The 19,373-nt window shown below is 43.7% G+C and overlaps 1 protein-coding gene across 1 annotated transcript in view; it reads left to right on the top strand.

Annotated features, from left to right (window-relative positions):
• The first annotated feature begins 10,844 nt into the window (after window positions 1-10,844).
• Window positions 10,845-19,373, top strand: part of ETNK1 (ethanolamine kinase 1) — a 34,865-nt gene continuing 26,336 nt past the window's right edge. Inside the window, exons 1-2 of the mRNA XM_072999719.2 lie at window positions 10,845-11,287; window positions 19,109-19,368. Coding sequence (XP_072855820.1) covers window positions 11,072-11,287; window positions 19,109-19,368 — 476 coding nt within the window. The 5' untranslated portion in view covers window positions 10,845-11,071. The remainder of the gene's footprint in view (window positions 11,288-19,108; window positions 19,369-19,373) is intronic.

Raw genomic sequence — 19,373 nt, 5'->3', positions numbered from 1 at the left:
ATCCCTTAAAATCACCTTTAACTACCAGCAATTTGTCTTTGATCAGCAGCAATTTGCTGATGACGACGACATCACTACTGTTGCACGTGCAGAGCTACACAGCAGGATTTCACCCAATATTTGGTTGCTAGTGGGTATTGTATCAAGGCGGTGAGCTTTCCTTCAGCAGTTCATCAGCCATAATCCTATGGAACAGCACAGTCACCCTGAGGAAATAGGCTCAGCTGAATGGTTCCTCGCAACAGGACACAAGCACTCAGCTGGGTTGAACAATAGGTTTATCTAGCCCTGCATCCCTCTTTCCCACAGTGGCTTCATGGATAGGGTTGCTCGGTCAGCAGCATCTTGTTCCTGGAGACCAAAGCCTGAGACCGTAGGCAGGTCTTGAGCACAGGTGCAGGGTCTACCACCACTGCTGGACATGACTGTCTCTGGGTCGGGGAGTTGCACAAAGTAGAAATTTTGTGATTAATCTAAAGTCTAATGGGTGAATGCCAGCAATAGCAGTAGCAGTTCTGGAGTCTGCAAGACTGAGCATTCTAGAAATGAACACAGACATTCTTTTTCATTTACATCACTGATCACCCTTTCAATCTAAGCATTCTTTCAGATGCTATGCTCAGATCTCAGAAAGCTTCTTCTTCTTCTTCTTCTTCTTCTTCTTCTTCTTCTTCTTCTTCTTCTTCTTCTTCTTCTTCTTCTTCTTCTTCTTCTTCTTCTTCTTCTTCTTCTTCTTCTTCTTCTTCTTCTTCAACTGCACCTCCCAGAAATTACTTTTCAGAACACAACTCCCTCCACCAACATTTAAATTCAGAAGCATGACTTTCCCCAGACCTCAAGCTCTGGGTGGTTATACCCGTATTTTTCCGTGTAAAAGACACCCCCGTGTATAAGACACCCGCTGCTTTTCTAACCCAAAATTAAGAAATCTAAGTGGGACTTAGCAAGTGGAGGGGAAAGCAAGGATCAAAGCCCTGCAGGATCACTTTGATCCCTGCTTTCCCCTCCACTTATTTTTGTTCTCTCCTCAGCTTACTCCTTATACAAGGAAAAATATGTTATATTGCTTACCCCATTCCTAGCAGGGCGAACTGAGGAAGCACCTTCCAGTCATCCTTACCAGGGAGCTCCAAAATGTAATTAAATAGAGGTACGTAGAACAGTCCAGGTCTTGAGAATTGACCAAGAAAAGAGCATTGTTAGAATTTTGTAGGCCATAGCTTTGGGTGTGTCAGTTTAAACTCTGATCGTGTATAGCTGTGTTGACTGCTGTTCTTGGCATTGCACAAGGTGGCAAATTCCAGAAGAGTCCAGGATGATCCTGGATACCAGACAACTCTGTCGGGAACATACCCTGCACTTTATAATAACGTGCACTCTTAGGAATGCTACAGAAACTCTGTAACCCAGGGAGGCCTGGTTCCTGGACTAGCTTAATGAGCTGTAGACACTTAAAACTGTTAATGTTCTGAACAGGATCTCCATGTGAATGCTGAACTTATACTTTCTGGACCAGGAGAATCTTAGAATATGAAAAGATAGTTTATTGCTGAAAGTTTACATGTATGTTCCTGCTCCAATACTCATGGGAAAATGATAACATAAAACTTTAACTGTAGTTTCATTTAATGGTGCTGCTGGAAAATCCACAGATACAGTATATTACACAGGTGGCAATCTTGCAAAAAGTCTTTTCAACATCAATGCCTGATTTATGGAATCCTCTTTGTAGAGAGACTGATGCAACATGAACATTTAACAATTGTTATGGTGGACTGGGCATGTCCCCCCACCCCAAAATTACCCTTTGAAATCTTTAAACCTTTAATTCTATGAATTTTGTCCACTAGTTTTATTTTTAACTTCCTCTTTGTGCGTTTTTTTAAAAAGAAATGCTTGTATTTCAATACTTTATTTTAGCCTTATTTTTTCCAAAATGTTAAACCATTATACAGACTTTATATATAACTAGCATCCCCATTTAAGGGAGGGGATTAAATATTTTAAATACACAAACACCTATATTAATGATTTTTGTGCCATCTTGGCTAAAATTCAATGAGGAGAAACTGGTTATTAACTCTTAAATAATAACTTTTTCTCCACCTCCTCCCACCTATAGGGTTTTCATCTGTTTGTATTCGATTTGACCTTTTAAAAAAGTTTGGCCAGTTTTTTAATGTTGAGAAAATGTCATGCTGGTACTTAAGTTTATATGTTATTATTAGGTATGAAATCATCTTTTTTCCCCTCATTTGCCGAAATATTTAACTGAGATAGTTTCTAAACATTTATTTGTTCATTGTTGCACATAGCTGATGAGTGTGATCTGCCCTGAAAATATTCTTAATCATAAAACAGAATACAAATTCTTAGATACACAAAGTAGAATATCAGACCATGGACAGCTCCAGAGTTTTTGATACTTTGCTCTCTCAAAATTGAAAAACTTTTTAAAATCAACCCCTTATAGCTCACTGTAACTGATAATGAATGCACCAAATTCCACATCAGTGGAAAATATACAAGACTATAAACTTTTTCCTTCCCCTTTTTTTGCTTATTTTTCAAAGCCCTAGATAGAAAAAGATTTTGTGCACCAAAGCTCATTACTATCTGTAAATATATTTACTCAGCATGAAAAATAAACACCAATCACTGAAGTGAGAATAACTGGTCTAACTGGAGTGGCTCACTAGCCTGAAAAGGACAGATAACACTACAAAAGGAACATAGGGCCCCTGGTAAAAGGAAACACTCAGAAATACAACCGAAGGTGTTGCTGGAAATATACTACACTTCTCTCTTGAATTGCATGGGTTTCAGCATAATGGTTTTGGTTACACATTCCCTCCCCCAACAAATATTCCACTAAATTAAAAAATATTCAGTAAATACTGTACTGCTATTCATCTCCAGGAAGTGACCTGAGCAAAGTGGATCTTGGACTTTCTGAGCTCCTGTTGTTGGAAGTGCAGCTGTTCCTGGTCTAACAGCGGTAGCCCAGATGGTTCCCTCTCCTGGCATGGTGGTACCATGTGGAAGCAATGGAGGGTGCTGGATCATGCCAGGAGGCTGATTTGGCTCAGGGGGAGTCATGATGGTGTGCTGCTCAATGGAGCGGGGAGGAGAGACCACACCTCTGCTTTCCTCCCCTGAGAGAGGCTTTTTCTGTCCTTTCGCTGCGTGTGTGTGTATGTCTCTCTGTTAATAAACTCTTTCTGATTTGTAGTTAAGTTTTTGGGGGCAAAAGAATGACATATGGATTTTGAACTACACAGGGGTTCGGTACCCCTAACTCCATTGTTGGTGAAAAGAGAAGTGTAATGACACAATAAAAGAGAAGGACTTCAATTTGAAATATATAAGGTGATGCCTTTATTAGACCACTAAAAAAAAATATGAAACAACCAGCAAGCTTCTGTGGACCAAATCTACTTCTTTAAGCCATGTGTTGATATTGCAGAAAAATTATTATAAATGAGAGTCCAGAAATTCATGGCAAGGTACAGCAAGTTCGGACACGGGCTGCAAACAAGCTTTGGGGGTGTGTATGTGGTTTCAAACTGGTGAGACTGGACTGGAATGTTCCACTCAGTTCTTCAAATAAAGAACTACCAAAACAATCTTGGGAGATGTTACATAAGTGGGTAACCATGGGTTGTTCAAACAAAGCAAGAAAGGAGTCAGCAATTACATAAGCATGTCCTGATGCCATGCATGGGGTCGAGCATAAAATGGAGGTGCATCAATGGTTGTCAATTATTTTGAAACCAATTACAGCTGAACTACAAGCTGCTGAATGCTGGTCTGAGTTATGCTGCAGGGTCAAACGTTTGCCTTGGAATGGCACATTTTTTTCCCCACAAGATAACAATCTGCTTTCATTAATCATTCCCTTAGTCTTCCCCTCCTCTTCTGGGTTGAAATCAAAAGAAAGTAACAATACATAAGTGGGTAAAGAACCAATTAGGTAACATGAGGGACAGTGTGGAGAAAGGAAGCGTTAGCAGGACCTGATGGAGGAAGGAAACACATGCGCCTTCATTCTTAGAGAGACTTAATTGGGAGTAAGTTATGTTGAAATAATTGATGCTGACTTCTCTTCTGAATAAACTTGCTGCTGCCCAGGCTGAATCCCATCTGAAGGAAATGAGGAAGTGAGTAGGCCCCCTGCGAGCAAATGTTTCAAGATGATTCTGTTTATAACTACGGGTTCTTCGCCTTTCTGCAAACATTAGGCCCTTCTATCTTGCCTGTCTTGAATCTATATAAAAGACAAAGCTAGGAAAAGGCCTCTGTTTAATCTTGAGCCCTCCAAAAACCCCCAGCTGAGGATTCTGAGATTTATAGTCGAAAATGCAAGAGTAGGTGACGCCTTTATTAGACCACTTGAAAAAATGGGACAAAGATCAAAGCTTTTGTAGGACAAGTCTACTTCTTCAGGTCACGTACAGCAGTGGTCCCCAACCTTGGGCCTCCAGATGTTCTTAGACTACAACTCCCAGAAGCCTTCACCACCACCTCTGCTGGCCAGGATTTCTGGGAGTTGAAGTCCAAGAACATCTGGAGGCCCAAGGTTGGGGACCACTGACGTACAGTAGTGATAATCTGTGGATAGTGCAGAGAAATTCCCAAAAAGTTATGGCAGGTAACACTGCCAGGTGTGCTTCTTAGAGGTGAGTTGAAATGGCCTTGTGTGCCATCTGTTGAAATGGCCTTGTGTGTCATCTGTGTAGTTCCAAGCTTCACCCTTGTTAGCATTTGGCTGGAATTTTCTGCCCAGCTCTCCAAACAAATGACTGCCAAGCAAACTGCAGGTACTTCTCCCCATATATATTGCTGGCTTTTGAGACTTGGGGTGCTGGGGAAAAGGCACCAAGGTAGCAGCCTCTGTCATAGTGTTGGGGTTAAAATTTGATGTATTCACCAGGTAAGAGAATTTAATTAAAACTAAATTGATGGTGTTACCTGGTGAGTATAAGCAGGCGTTGTCTTCAGTTTGCATTCCCGCTTGGCTGATGTCAAGAGCCCATGTCGTCCTACAGGTCACGGGTGGCCACTGACAGTAACTTTCACAGTTCAGACCAGGTGAAATGCAAAATGTTTCCTTTCCAAGGTCAAGCAAAGTCCAAAATATAACCAAAATTTATTAACCTTTTCAAGGCCTAAAAGAGAGAGCACACGCAATCTGGGTTGGAACATGAACTTCCTAAAGCTGTTTGCAGCATGTACCATTTTTGACATCTGAACACGGAGTAAAAGCTCAATAATTGTTGCACAAATATTGCTTTCCCCATCTAACAGTTTTCCAGATGGATAGCTGCATAAATCTGTTGCAGCACAAACAGGAACAATTTCTGTTGCAACTTAAAATGTAACACATTTATTATATTGTGAGTTTTCATCATGATGAGGTGAGATAAAGTAAATGAAAGTTTACACTATACTGTAGTAAAATATTTGGACTTTAAGATGCCTCAGAATTCTTCGTTGTTGCTGCTTTTTCTCAACTGCAGGGAAGTGGAATGTGTGCTTTGCAGAGATGCGTGCAAGGATAAGTGTTCCGGCGGTCAATTCCCACCCCACCCCCCGGAACCAGCCTGGTCCACTTACCGGGCTCTGTGCTGCTGGTGCTTCCCTGCTTCTCACTGCAGCCAACTATTCCAGCAAGGAGGTAAGAAGACACGTCTCCCTGCTCAGGTGCTGAGCAGTCAGCTGCAGGGAAGCGCCCGCAGGACTGCGCCAGTGTTGTTGGATGCAGGTGCCACACGGAGCCTGTGCTGGTTCTGGGGGAGGTTGGGAATGGACCGCCAGGACACCTGGCACATCGCTACTGGGAAGCTTCCTTTTCAAACAGGAAGTTACGCCTATCCAATCCATGAGGCCTGCCAGCGGGGCCTCCTTTCGAGGTGAACACAATTTAGGTCTCCATCAGGTCTGGCAGGTGGGACTCCCAGAATAGAGAATTATGGGATTTGTAATCCAAAATGTACATCCCTAATGAAGGGTTGAATGCACAGTTCTTGTATTTTCTAATTCCACTCATAATTTGAATGGAGATACTGGTAGTCAGAGTATGCCACTTCTGCTTCTTAGCATCACAGTTCATGCAAAGCTGGTGTGTGAATTTTTTTTTTTTGTTCCAGTCAACATTCCCTCTAATTTTCAGCCCTGCTGGGTGAGGTTCCGCCCCTTTCTTGCATGGCTCCACTCCCCTCATGCATGTGAGACTCTGCCCCCCCCCGCCAGGAACCAAAGAGGCGTAAACTTTTGCTGTGGGTGCATGGAGGAGGAGTCCTATGTGGAGGGGATGGAGTCATGCATGCTGGTGCACCCATGCACCGTAGAGGGAACTTTGGGCCCAGTATGTTACTGTGGCTGGGACCCAAAGGCACTCTGATGATCTCTGCAATTTTTTTCTTAATGAAAAACACTTAGTCTCATGGCAAGCAGATGAAATTCAATGACACTGTTTGCAATACAGTGATGCCTCGCAAGACGAATGCCTCGCGCAATGAAAAACTCGCAAGACAAAAGCGTTTTGCGATTTTTGGTGACTCACAAGACAAATTTTTCTATGGCCGTGCTTCACAAGACAGATAGGAATGCATTAATTAAATTTCAATGCATTCCTATGGGAAACCACGCTTTGCAAGACAAAATTATTGCAATACGAAACAACTCACGGAACGAATTATTTTCGTCTTGCGAGGCATCACTGTACTTTGGATGACAATACAAAATGCCTACACTGTAGATCCAATTTGGTGTAGATTCTCTGTTTTTCATGATCCAGGAGGCCTAAAATGTCCCATCCTGATAACTGAGAGTTAATTTTAAAAGTATGGAGGGTTGCACAAGAGATATGATTGTGATTAATCAAATTGTGATTGGGCAGCTGGGTTTCCAAGGAGTAGAACAGAATGATGTCTTTTCCATTGGCTTCCCAGGATCAACTCCTACCTCCTGCCTCTTAGACACCATTGGTCAACTGCTCAGCCGTGGGAGTAGAGGGGAACGACCTTTCTACCAGCCTGATTTGACCTGTTCATCTTTACAATATCTCTCACTGGTCAACTTCAGTTCTTCTGTTGTAAAAGAAAGATAGGATTTAAAACAACAATGCTATTTTAAACTCTTGGTTGTTGTTGTTTTTTTTTTAAAAAAATACTGTAAGCCACCTCGGTTCCTTTCAGGAGAAAGGTGGGGTATAAATAAGTTTGTTGTTTAGTTGTTAAGTTGTGTCCGACTCTTTGTGACCCCATGGACCAGAGCACACCAGGCCCTCCTGTCTTCCACCGCCTCCTGGAGTTTGGTCAAAATAAATAAGTTAGATAAATAATAAAGAACGAAAATATCTATATAATTGCATTCCACTCCCTCTTTCCCAACTGGCTGAATAACATCTGTTCGGTGAGTCCTTCAAATCTTTCATGCTGCTACACCAATGAAAGTTAGCTAGGTAAATTATACTAGTGGCCTTTCGCTAATGATTTGGTGGCGGCGGCTGCCACCGCTCCTTAAGTCAATTTCAAATCAATACCTGACATTCAGCCAATCTCACCTTACCTAACCAGGAGTTACGGAAACTTTAACTCTTGCTTCAGCCTATTCTCTCTCAGTTCTTTACCATTTAAACCATTGCTTCTGGCCTTCTCCTCCTCTACTCATTCCTCCAGAGCCCAGCACAGACGTGACATCCACTTTTAAGATGAATTAATATCATAATATATAGAAGCCACCCATAACTGAGCAGTAGTAGGTTGATGCTCTGGTTTCTTATTATGGATGGGCTCAACTTGTCATTACACTTGATTACTTCTGAGGTAAATGTTCAAGCTTTACCTTTGCCTGAAACCCAACACTCATGTTCTAGTTTCCTTTTCTTATGGTGATGCTGGCTTGGTTGTTGTGTGTGACACAACCTCGCTCTTCGAATGCCCCTGTTGTGTTGGGTCACTGGATTTGGGTGGGGATATTAATTTTCCACAAAAATGCCTCCCCCCTCAACAGAACATCACTCTGGGACATTGCAGGAAATTTACAATGACCCTGTTGCCCAGCATCGCTCACAGCCCTGTTGCCTGCCATCAGGTCAACTTTGCCAGGCCTTCCCAGTCTTGGAATGGAGTCCATCAGAACCCTTTCTGCTAAAGAAGCTCTCAGACTCATTCTTCCTCAGGCTAATTTCCCAGGCCCCTATCGCTTCAGTTCTGCTCTTCCTTTTTAAAACTCTTCTGTTCACCTTTCTTTTGTAAGCAAAGCCATAACTGGAGATTTCTCTCAGGACCCCAATCTTTAGAGGACACAACAAAGGCCGGGAGAGAGGGGAGACCCTTAGGGAGAACGTGGCCCTGAGAGCTGGGGAATATGAGGGAGGTGCTGGAGGTAGAGAAGGAGACCTTATGAAGAGAGGAGAGGGAGAAGGTAGAGCAGAGAGTCCAGACTTGGGATGGCTACCTGCTGTCCTGGTAGAGGAGGTTGAAGAAGGGACCTGGGGGGAATTCCTCGGAGGAACCAGATGAGGGATTCCAGGGGGAGGAAGACCCCACCCTGAGTCACCAGGGGAGTGGGATTACATTTACAAAGAAGACCTTTGGACTGGGGCATCGGTCAGCTCTGAGTACCTAAAGGGAAGGCAACGAAGCATCTCAATCCCCAGCCCCATTATTGGGAAGAATGGAAATAAGGAGCAAGAGACAGTGTCCCCATGAACCCAGATGTGTGTATGGGGGAACTGACCATCATCCAGGTTCGACCATGCTAGCAGGAGTGTCAGGGTCAAGACACTTAGACAGAGGAGGAGGAAAGGAGCTCCCTTTGCTGCAATCAATGTGGACATACTGCCCCTTCTTATTGTAAGCCTTGTAGTTTTGGCCAATGTGGAGTGCCACAATAGGAAAGAGTGGATTAGCAGCTCTCGGACTCTGACTTACGGGAAGTGAAGGGAACTACCCTTCCCTGCCCCGAGAAGTCACTCAAACATTTATTTGTACTGCCAGCTAGGGCTGGTGGGGCTCACACTGTGTATTTACATCTGAAGAAGTCCATGAAGGCTTATAAGAAATATAATCTGTTAGTTTTTAAGGTTCCATAAGAACAAGCTACCCTCCCGCAAATAGACAAACAGGTGTGTCTGTGTATGAGTAGTCGTCTCAGCTTTTACTGGTCTGTTACCTTTCCATCAGCCCTAGCTACCATTGCTAACTGTTAGATCTTACAGGAGTTGTTGCTGAAAAATTTAAGAGGAACCTTGTTAAGGAAGACTTAACATAAATGCAGCTGAAGAGTGCATATTAGTATTATACGCAAGCCACCTACTACTACCCACTTCCCTTCTCCATTAGAGCAGCAAAGGTGAGAAATACTGTATGTGGTCTTCCAGCTGGTATGGGGGCTACAGTGCCCATCAGCTCCAGCCACCTTTTTTGTCGTTGTTTAGTGGTTTAGTCGTGTCCGACTCTTTATGACCCCGTGGACCAGTACATGCCAGGCCCTCCTGTATTCCACTGCCTCTCAGAGTTGGGTCAAACTAGCCACCACCGCTGTTGCCTTTCCATTGGACCATTTCAGCAACGTGGAGAGGGGGGATCTGCTGCTTGGGTAACAGCCTGTCCTCCATATCACTTTACCCAGGCTTCATGCTCAGGAGAGGACACTCCTCGATTCAGAGCATGTTACCATAGTCTCTTGAGACTGAAGGATGCCTAACCAAAGCCACCACAATTCAAAAGCATAAATTCTTCGGTGGTCAGCCTTCTTTATGGTCCAGCTCTAAAGAAGGCTGACCTCCGAAGAATTGATGCTTTTTAATTGTGGTGCTGGAGGAGACTCTTGAGAGACCCCTGGAGTGCAAGAAGAAACTTATCCATTCTGAAGGAAATCAACTCTGAGTGCTCACTGGAAGGAGAGATCCTGAAGCTGAGGCTCCAATCCTGGCCATCTCATGAGAAGAGAAGACTCCCTGGAAAAGACCCTGATGTTGGGAAAGTGTCAAGGCAAGAGGAGAAGGGGACGACAGAGGTTGAGATGGTTGGACAGGGTCATCGAAGCGACCAACACGAATTTGATCAAACTCCGGGAGGCAGTGGAAGATAGGAGGGTTGGCGTGCTCTGGTCCATGGGGTCACGAAGAGTCGGACACGACTAAACAACAACAACAGCCACCATAGCCAATGCAGAGAAATGATGGGAATTCCCTCCCTGGAGGGGCACACTTTTGTGCGTGTATGAGTCCAGTTATGTCAGAACTGACTTGTGGCGACTCTGATAGGCCTTTTGCACTCCCAAGTCAACGAAGAGAGGACTTTAGCTCTAACAGGATCTTTACTGAACATGCCTAGAGGCTGCTCTATATACAGTACAACAAAAGGGCAACTGTAGCGGCTTCAGATTACTTGTTTCTGGCAGGAGGCTCAGATCGGGGAGCGCAGCCACCCAGGGAGAGGCCCTAAGAGGACCCCTTCCTTTCCCCAAAGCCTGAATGCCGTATCATTTGCCTTGCATTTAATTGAAACTTCGGGGGGGGGGAAGAGAGGTAAAACCACCAGCCCGCGTTCCACGGCCAAGGGAGGAAAGTCCCGCGCGCACCCCGCCCCGCCCCCTCCTCTCCCCGCGAGAGCCCCGCCCACTCACCCAACCCGAGAAATTTCCCAGGCTGCCCTGCGCTTGGAGGGCTCCGCTGAAATTAGCCTTCTGTGGGAAGAGAGCGTTTTAAAAAAATATTTAAATGAAGGGGCGGGGCTTAGGGCCTTCCATCTAAGGACGAGGAAAGGCGATAGGAGGAAAGGGAAGGAAAAAAATAGTCCCGCCTCCGGCTTGGGCCCCGCCCCTCCTCTCCCCTCCTCCTCTTCCCCACCCGCTGGTCTGGCGGCTCTCAGTTGCCGGCTTCGCCACTCGCGTGACGACGACGGCGACGGCGCTGCTGTTCTTGCCTGGGTCCCTCCTCCTCCTCTTCCTCCGCCGCCGCCGCTGTCTCGTGCCGTGGCCGTTGGGGCTCCGAAAGCCCCGCTCGCTCGCGCCTTCTTCTTCTCCTCCTCGTCCTCCTTTTCCTTCTCCCGCCTCCTTCATGGCCAACTACATCCACGTGCCGTCGGGCTCTCCGGAGGTGCCCAAGCTGGACATCGTCGTCAGCGAGGAAGACCCTTCGGGCCGAGGCGGCGGCGGCGGCGGTGGAGGAGGCGGTGGTGGTGGCGGCGGCGGCGGCTTAGGGTACCGTCACGGAGCCCTGCAGTTGCTCAGCCGGCTGAGGCCTGACTGGAAACCCGAGGAGGTGACGCTGAAGGTAATGGAGGTTGCGAATGGGGGGGGGGAGGAGAGAGAGAAGAGAGGCGGCGGGAGATGAGGAGGGAAGAATGGGAAAGAAAGAGATGAGGCAACCCGTTTGCTCTGAGGGGAAAAGAAAGGGGGGTAAGGGCCGGTCCTGGTGAGGGCGGCGGTGGGAGGGGGGTAAGAGGGGCCAGCTATGGGGCTTCGTGGGGATGAGGAGGGGAAGGGAGACGGGGAGGAAGAGGCGGCGGGGGTTGGGTGGGGAGGGGGGGGAGACGGGGATGACGAGCAGCCATTGTGGCGAGACGACGGGAGCGAAGAGAAGGGAGGAGCGGCGGCGGCTGCCGCAGCAGCTCCCTCTCTTTTTCTTTCAGCTTTTACCTCAGAGAGAGAGAGAAAGAGAGAGGTGGGGGAGGGAAAGGAGGAAAGGGTTCGTTGGGGGGGGGAGGCGGTGGTGTGGGGAGGAGTGCCAGTTTCTATTCTGGTACCACAGCCCGAAGGAGATGGCGGCGGGTGGGGAAGGGGATGTGCGGAGAGGGAGGGGGAGGCGGGAACACGTCTCTCTGTGTGTGTTGTGAGTGTGTGTGTGAGAGAATGAATAAGCGGAGAGGAGTGGCCCGCCGCTTTCCCAGAAAGCACCTCAGGCCTCTCCGCCGCGCCCCCCTCCTCCTCCTCCCAGCTACAGGCACCTCAGCAAGAGGAATAAGGATGCAACCTGTGCCTTCATCTTGATCGTGCTGTGAAATGGCAGCGAGAGGGGTGGGCGGTGGTCGTCGTCCTCGTGGGGACACGCGCCTTTCGTGTCTTTCAGCCTTGCTCTTCTCCTACACTACAGTTTTATTTTCAGGAGGGCGGCGGTGGCTTTGTTCGATCGCAGCGGCTGAAAAAGTTGGGATTCCTTCCCTACGTCTCTCTGTCCTCAAGATTTGTTTGCTCTAAATAAGTGATTCCAAACCTTTTTTTATTCTCCCCCCCCCCCTTCTATAATAGCCAGGTAACTTGCAGACCTGCCACGTTTGCATATAAAAGCACACTCAAGGCGATAAAGTCATCCCTTCTGGAAGGGAGGAGAAAACAAGATACAAGAACCTGCAACTTACTTTAATATCCCTCTTTGAAAGGTCTGGGAAGAAATTGTTTAACAAAGGGCTACACACATACAGTATAAGGTGTACCGCAATCCCTTAGAAAACATTTTGCAACCTCTTTGGGGATCCTGACCCCTAGGTTGGGAAACATTGCTCTAAATGAAATGGGAAGTTTGAGGGGTTGCTTTGAGTGCCATACTTTGGGAAGGCAGAGTATATCTCTGATAAATAGTATGTAGAATGATTTATTTCTGTGTGTTCTGCCCTACAGAACAGTCCCACAGTTATAGGCTCTGGAGGTAAAAGGGGTGGTCTGCAGCAAATGAAGCATTTAAACCACCTTGAGTCATCTTGACAAGAAATGCTGGATATAAATATTTTTAAAAGCAATAATAAATATAATTTAATTGTGGACATTTGGTTCTCTGCATTTTCAATGAAAATTTTGTAAGCACAGAAATGTTTACCCAGAGTGATGTGAATGTTGAGTCCTAGACAATCATACTTGTCTGTTCATCATGCCAGTTTTGCTTTGCAACTGGATCTGATTTTTATCATAAAAACTGTTAAAATTTGGATGGTAGGAGAGAAGTACTTAGTCTCTTCCAGAGTTAATACTGCAGTTGGTCTTCTTTTCTCTGACGTAAAATGTCGATTAATGCTTTCAGCTCATTCCCCTTAACTGAGCATGGGAGCAGATTTAAGCTGCCACATTTGCTCCATGAAGATATGGTGTTGAAACTTCATGTGTTAGTATGGCCTGGAGCAAAGGAAATTGAATTTTGGCTTTTTGCAGTGTGAAACAGTGTGCAGATATAATTGTGTACTCACATTTTTTCTTCTTCTCATATCTCCACTTAGTCCCGTTTCTGTTTCTTCATATAAAATGTTTTTGCAGGAATGGACTCAAAGAGGTGACCATATGTTGAATATTAAATATGCCATGTGACTCAAGTTGTATTTTGAAAGTATTTGAAATGAACGGTGTGCACTAATCAGATTGAGAAATACTGGGAAAACACAGCAAAATGGCAAATAAGTGTTAGTACAATCAGTGGTTAGTGTAATAATGCAATCATTAGTCAGCATTGTCAGTGACAAGCAGAATGACAATAATATATATATATATATATATATAGCTTGAGAGCATGGACTGGAAACTTAGGAAGGTGAGAGCTACCTGATTTATGTTATACCCCCGTCCTATTTAGTAATCTAAGCAGCAAGGGAGAGACTAGCTGACTAGATAAAGGGTGTGGTAAGTGTTGCAGGAAGCCATATTTGCAGTATATCTTAATTTGACAATTGCAAGACTTTCTTGAAAAAGCCCTATCTTCTGAACTCCAAGATATTGGCAGTTACAAGTAAACTAGTCTCCACATTCTGTTCTTGGGAAAGTGCTGAAGCGTGTTATGGCATCCAAGCTCCAGGAGTTCTTGTGTGAGACAGGTTATTTAATGTCATTTCAGTTCAACTTCAGCCCTGGATATAGGACAGAGACTGCTTGGGTTGCTTTGCGGACATACGCCATGAACTGCATAGGGGAGTTCACTATGTGGGTTCTGCTAGACCTCTGTGGTTTTTGCTACCATTAATCATGAGCTTTTTTCCAGCTCCCTTTCTGGAATGGCAGCTCCAGTCCTTCCTAGGAAAGTGGATCGGGTACTCCTGTTCAACAGGATGGATGTTTGCCTATGTAGTCCTTCAGTGGACTGTCTTGTTCCTTACATTTTTTAGCATAAACAAATCACTGCGAAAGCTTGTCTGGCAGTCTCATACCGCTAGTATTCTGGTAACACCCACTCTGTCCCTCCTTTCTGTATAACTCCCAAGGATCAAGCCCTTGTTTTAACCAAATTTCTCATATCAGTAATGGACTGGATAAGAGCAAATAAACTGAAAGTTCATCCAGGCATGACTGAAGTACTCTTGAAATTGAAATATAGATCTACTAGATGGAGGCATGTTGCCTTGAAAGACTCAGGTTCATGTCTTGGATGTACTCCTTAGGTGACCCCTAAGACTTTTCCCATGGCCAGGATTGTTTATGGAGTCAGTGATGATCTGTCAGCTTCTATATAGTCCCAGGATGGCCCAAAAAGGAGAGAATCTGTACCTAAAATACCATGGAAAGGATCTCCATAAATCGAAATTGACAGGAGAACATATAGTTATTGTTGTATTGTAGGAGCCTTTGAATGATTTTGGTTTTTTTTTTTTTTTACTTTCTGCTCATTATTTGCTTTATTTTTAAATACATCTGAAACAAGAGAAGTTAACTTTTTAAGAACAAATATTTAAAAGTTAAATAGGTAAGAGGTTAAATAAAGCAGATAAAATGGTCTGTAACAATAGTAGGGACGAAGTGTTTGTAATTCTCAGATTCATAGTCCGAGGGTTTACCTAGAATGTCCCAAGCAGAACTCTGGGACTGGGAGAAAAGAAAGAAGGCAAAAGACAGGTCTTCTACCACTGTTTTCTGTTTCACAACACACACTTTGGGTGGAAAACAAGGGAAAACTTCGCTTGTACTGCTTGTTGTGTATTTACTCACTGCTTCACAGGAAGGTGAAGCATATAGCTTCACCTATAGAATCTAATAATAGTGAGGCTATAATTCCCATTAGGACGGGAATTGCGAGCTCCGCTGGAACTACATAGAAAGCTGGACTAGATTAAGATGAAGGATGAGTGAAAATTGGTTGAAGAAACATCAGTAATTAAGACCTGCAGATGACACCATTTTGCTGGTGGAAAGTAGCGATGACTTGCAGCAAGTTTTGTGAAAGTGAAAGTGCCAAAACAAGACTTCAATTGATCATTAAGAAGACAAAAATTATAACTACAAAAGAATTATACAATATTGGCAACAAAGAAATTGAAATAGTTAAAGATTTTGTATACTTTGATTCGATCATCAATCCTATTGGAGACTGCAGTCACGAACTCAGAAGAAGGCTGAGACCAGGAAAAGGAACAATGTAGGAATCAGTAAAGAGCAGAGCAAGTACAGTATATGGATGTGTTACTGAAGACCAAGACCTAAATCATTCACACTCATGTATTTCCAGTCATCACGTACGGGTGTGAAAGCTGGAGGAGAGCTTTGCGGATACTCTAGACCACTGGTTCTTAACCTTGGGTTACTCAGGAGTTTTGGACTGCAACTCCCAGAAGCCTTCACCACCAACTGTGCTGGCTGGGGTTTCTGGGAGTTGCAGTTCAAAAACATCCGAGTAACAAAGGTTAAGAACCACTGCTCTAGACTGCCAGAATGACAGACAGGCATGTCCTAGATCAAATCAAGCCTGAACACTCTGGGAGTGTAAATGACAAGACAGGCTTTGTATGAGATGGAAAAGAGAAATGCAAGGAAAAGTTGAAGGCAGCACAGAGGAAGACCAAATATATAATCGATTGACTCTGTAAAGGAAGTCACAGGCTTGAGTTTATAAGAGCTGAGCAAGGCTGTTGAGGACGGGAAGTTTTGGAGATTGCAACTTGATGGCACATAACAAATTGGAACAACAAAGGACTGTGAGATTAGTAGTTTTTGAGAGCAATGATGTATAGAAACGAAAAAGCAGAGAGACAAACATGTTTCCATAGAACCTAGCAGCTCCCACCCATTCCTGTTGCAATGGCTGCAGAGAACATGCTGGGCATTAGCTTATGTACTGAAACTCCTGTGAGGACTTGGATTTTTTTTTCTTTTTTGGCTACAGATGTCGTAATTCTGTCTCTGTGTGTGGTGGTCTGTATTCCTAGAGATTTGTGGTACAGTACTGTACAGTAGTTGTAAAAATTCCTGTGCTTAGTAGTTCTGCAGCAACCTCTAGTGTCTAAAGGATGTAACTACAGGCCTTAATGAATACCCCAGCCATATTGCAGCAGTTTGTGTCATAGTTTTTGTTTTCTCTATACATTAGGGTTTTCATATGTAAAACAAACCAATATTGCTTTCATGCATATTCTACATTGTTGCTGAATCTGCTACTTCTATCAGCATTATGAGGAGAACTTTTCATTGTGTTCCTTTCTCACTGGTTTTCTTTTTTCTTTTGAACTCTTAATATTTTGATTAAAATACCACTGTGCTAAGACAGTAAGTAGAATCCAGTTGCTTATGTTCAGTGATTTGAGTGCAGCATCAGTAAGAGTGGCAAATTGCAGATAGGTGTCTTCATTTGTTTGGTATGGGCTCCAGATCCCCAAATTTCTATCTGGGAATTTCATCTACCAGACCCATCCCTGAATTGTGCACACCTGAAGAAAGACTGGGTTGGAAGTCTTCATGGCCTAGGATAGGCTGAGCTCCAACTTTGTTTGCTTTTAGAAAAGGAAGTTGCCCTCGTGCTCGCTACGGACTGAGCATAACTGTAAAACCTTCTAGCCTAGCCTAAGATTTGGAAGCCAAACAAAAATAAATGCAGATGCCTAATTGCATTAGTTAAGAAGTTGCCCCTCAGTCACATGTCTGCTTTGAGTGTAAAGACAAATAGCAACTCCTACAAATCAGTAGAATCCTTGTATCCATGGGATCAGTTTCTTCAGTTCTACTTATCCATTGGATAGCTTAGTGGTTTAGGTGTCTGGTTGTGGTTGCAATTCAATTCTCCCACTGTGCCTCCTGCAAGTAGAGCCAGCCTGTGTGGCTTTGAGCAAGCTGCATAGTTTGAGGGTACTCCCAGAAGAAGGGAATGGTAGGCTTCTCTACCTGGAAAATGCTGAAAAAAGCCACAGAAAGTCAGAACTGACTTGATGTCACATGATTATTATTATATATATTATTATATATGCAACATCCAAAGTGGCAGGTTTTGTGGCCTTTGTCCCACCTTATATGTTGTTTATAGGGTTTGCTAGTACTGTATATGCAGTTTCAGGCATTCATAGTAGATGGTGAATTGGATCCCCGTGGTTATGGGAATCCTACTGTAGTATTGTTTGTGCTGTTGTAGTTAGACCATTGTATGCAAACAATAGCCATTAGCTCTTTGCATTAGAAAACATTGTTTTTTTCCTGGAAAATGTTGTGCTGTCAAGCTTGGATACTGAGACCAAAGACTAATTTGTAAAACCATTTCCATCCCACAGTCTCATGAAACTGGTATTCCAGAGCAGTGTACACTCAGTCTAGTAAAATTGTTAGTATAAACCAGCCTTCCTATCTTGGTATCCTCCATCTATGTGATGAAGGAGTGTTATTCAGACCTCAGATTTCCAGAGGTTTCTCCAGAAGTAATACATAGGCTTCCTAATTGCTGGAAAGTTACAGAAGTTTGGTTTTATACAAAACAGGTTCTTACTAAAAACTTCAAAGTTGTTTTTATTCTGTCTGAGAAAACAGAGCAGTCTTTATATTATTCAGACAAGAGAGACTATTGCTAGCATATTGATGTCATTCATCCGTATTTTCATAGTTGTAATTTTTGAAGTACTGTGTAAGTACCCTCTACTTACGGAACGGTGGCTGCAGGTCGAAAAGTCTGTAGGTCGAATCTCCTTTGACCTACAATGCATTGAAAACCAATTAATGCCGTAACTGGCCATTTTTGTTCCATTCTGGTTTTTTTCTGGTCTGTAGGTCGATTCTCCGGCTGCAAGTCGAACCTAAATTTTGCGGCCAGAGAGGTCTGTAACTCGAAAAGTCTGTAAGTCGAGGGTCCACTGCACCAGTCTGCACAGACATTAAACAAAATGAAACAAAAACAAACAAAAAAATAAGAGAAAAAAAGACAAAAATGTTGTGGCATCTTAAAGACTGCTATAAATGTGAGCATTCATGGATGAAGTCCTCTTCCTCAGACATAACACTATATGGCAGTCATTTATGCATAGCCCCATGACCTGATGGGGATACAGAGGAAAAAATTACAATGTTTGGTTAGTATAGTAGAGACAACTTGCAAATTATGTGATTTAGTGTCAGGGTGGACCAAAATCATTTTTAATCAAGTGGAAATAAATCACAATTTAAATAAAAAGTCATTTTTAAAATTTAAATCAAGTCCACCCCAGTCAGGGTGGCATTTCACACTTGTTAATGACCCAAGACTCCTGATTGATACTCAGTTCTTTTAAGTAGATTTCATTCTATTTGAAGCTTTGTTGTTTTAAAAAGTAACAATGTTTTTATTTTTGATAAAAGAACATCATGCTGTGGATCAAGCTATGGATGTTTTCTCTACCGCCATCAGGTCATGGGGCCATGTATAAATCATTGTCATATAGTCTCACTTTTACATCTGAATAAGTGGACTTTATTTATCCATGAAGCCTCACGTTAAAACATAGCAGTTAATCTTTAAGGTGCTACAACATTTTTGTCTTTTAACATCTTTTTTGTTTTGTTGTTTATTTTTCATTTAATCCAGGTAAGGCTATGGTGTGGTTTATATTTGGCAGAATGATGTTTGTGATTACATTCATGGTAGGAGATTTAAACCCACCTCATTGAGCCAGCTACTATAAGCTGTTTCTTGGCTATTAAGGTCCCCTGTATGCCTACAACTCTGGCCCCCCTCCACACAGGTCTTGTCCTAAAAGCACATACAGTGATGGTTTTCAGCCCTTTGTTTCCTGATTGCAGAGGAACCTTATACGAGGGGTGGCATTGTGCACAAACAGGGCAGAACCCTAACGAGTGAGGCTGAAAATTAGAGGGAACATAGGTGGCTGTTGCCAAAAGATGGAGTTGATTATTGTGTAAACATTTTGAATCAACATACGTTATTGTTCCTTCCCAGGTATTTACAGATGGCATCACCAATAAGCTTATTGGCTGTTATGTGGGTGAAGAAATGAATGATGTTGTCCTTGTTAGAATTTATGGAAATAAGACTGAGCTGTTGGTTGATCGAGAGGAAGAAGTGAAGAGCTTCCGTGTACTGCAAGCCCATGGCTGTGCACCACAGCTTTACTGTACCTTCACTAATGGCCTGTGCTATGAATTCATGCAAGGCGAAGCACTGGATCCAGAGCATGTTTGCAGCCCTGAGATATTTTGGTAAG

The sequence above is a fragment of the Pogona vitticeps genome, chromosome 5 (genome assembly GCF_051106095.1).
Source record: "Pogona vitticeps strain Pit_001003342236 chromosome 5, PviZW2.1, whole genome shotgun sequence".
Lineage (NCBI taxonomy): Eukaryota > Metazoa > Chordata > Lepidosauria > Squamata > Agamidae > Pogona > Pogona vitticeps.
Note: the sequence above shows the minus strand (reverse complement) of the source record. Positions and strands in the feature narration are given on the sequence as shown.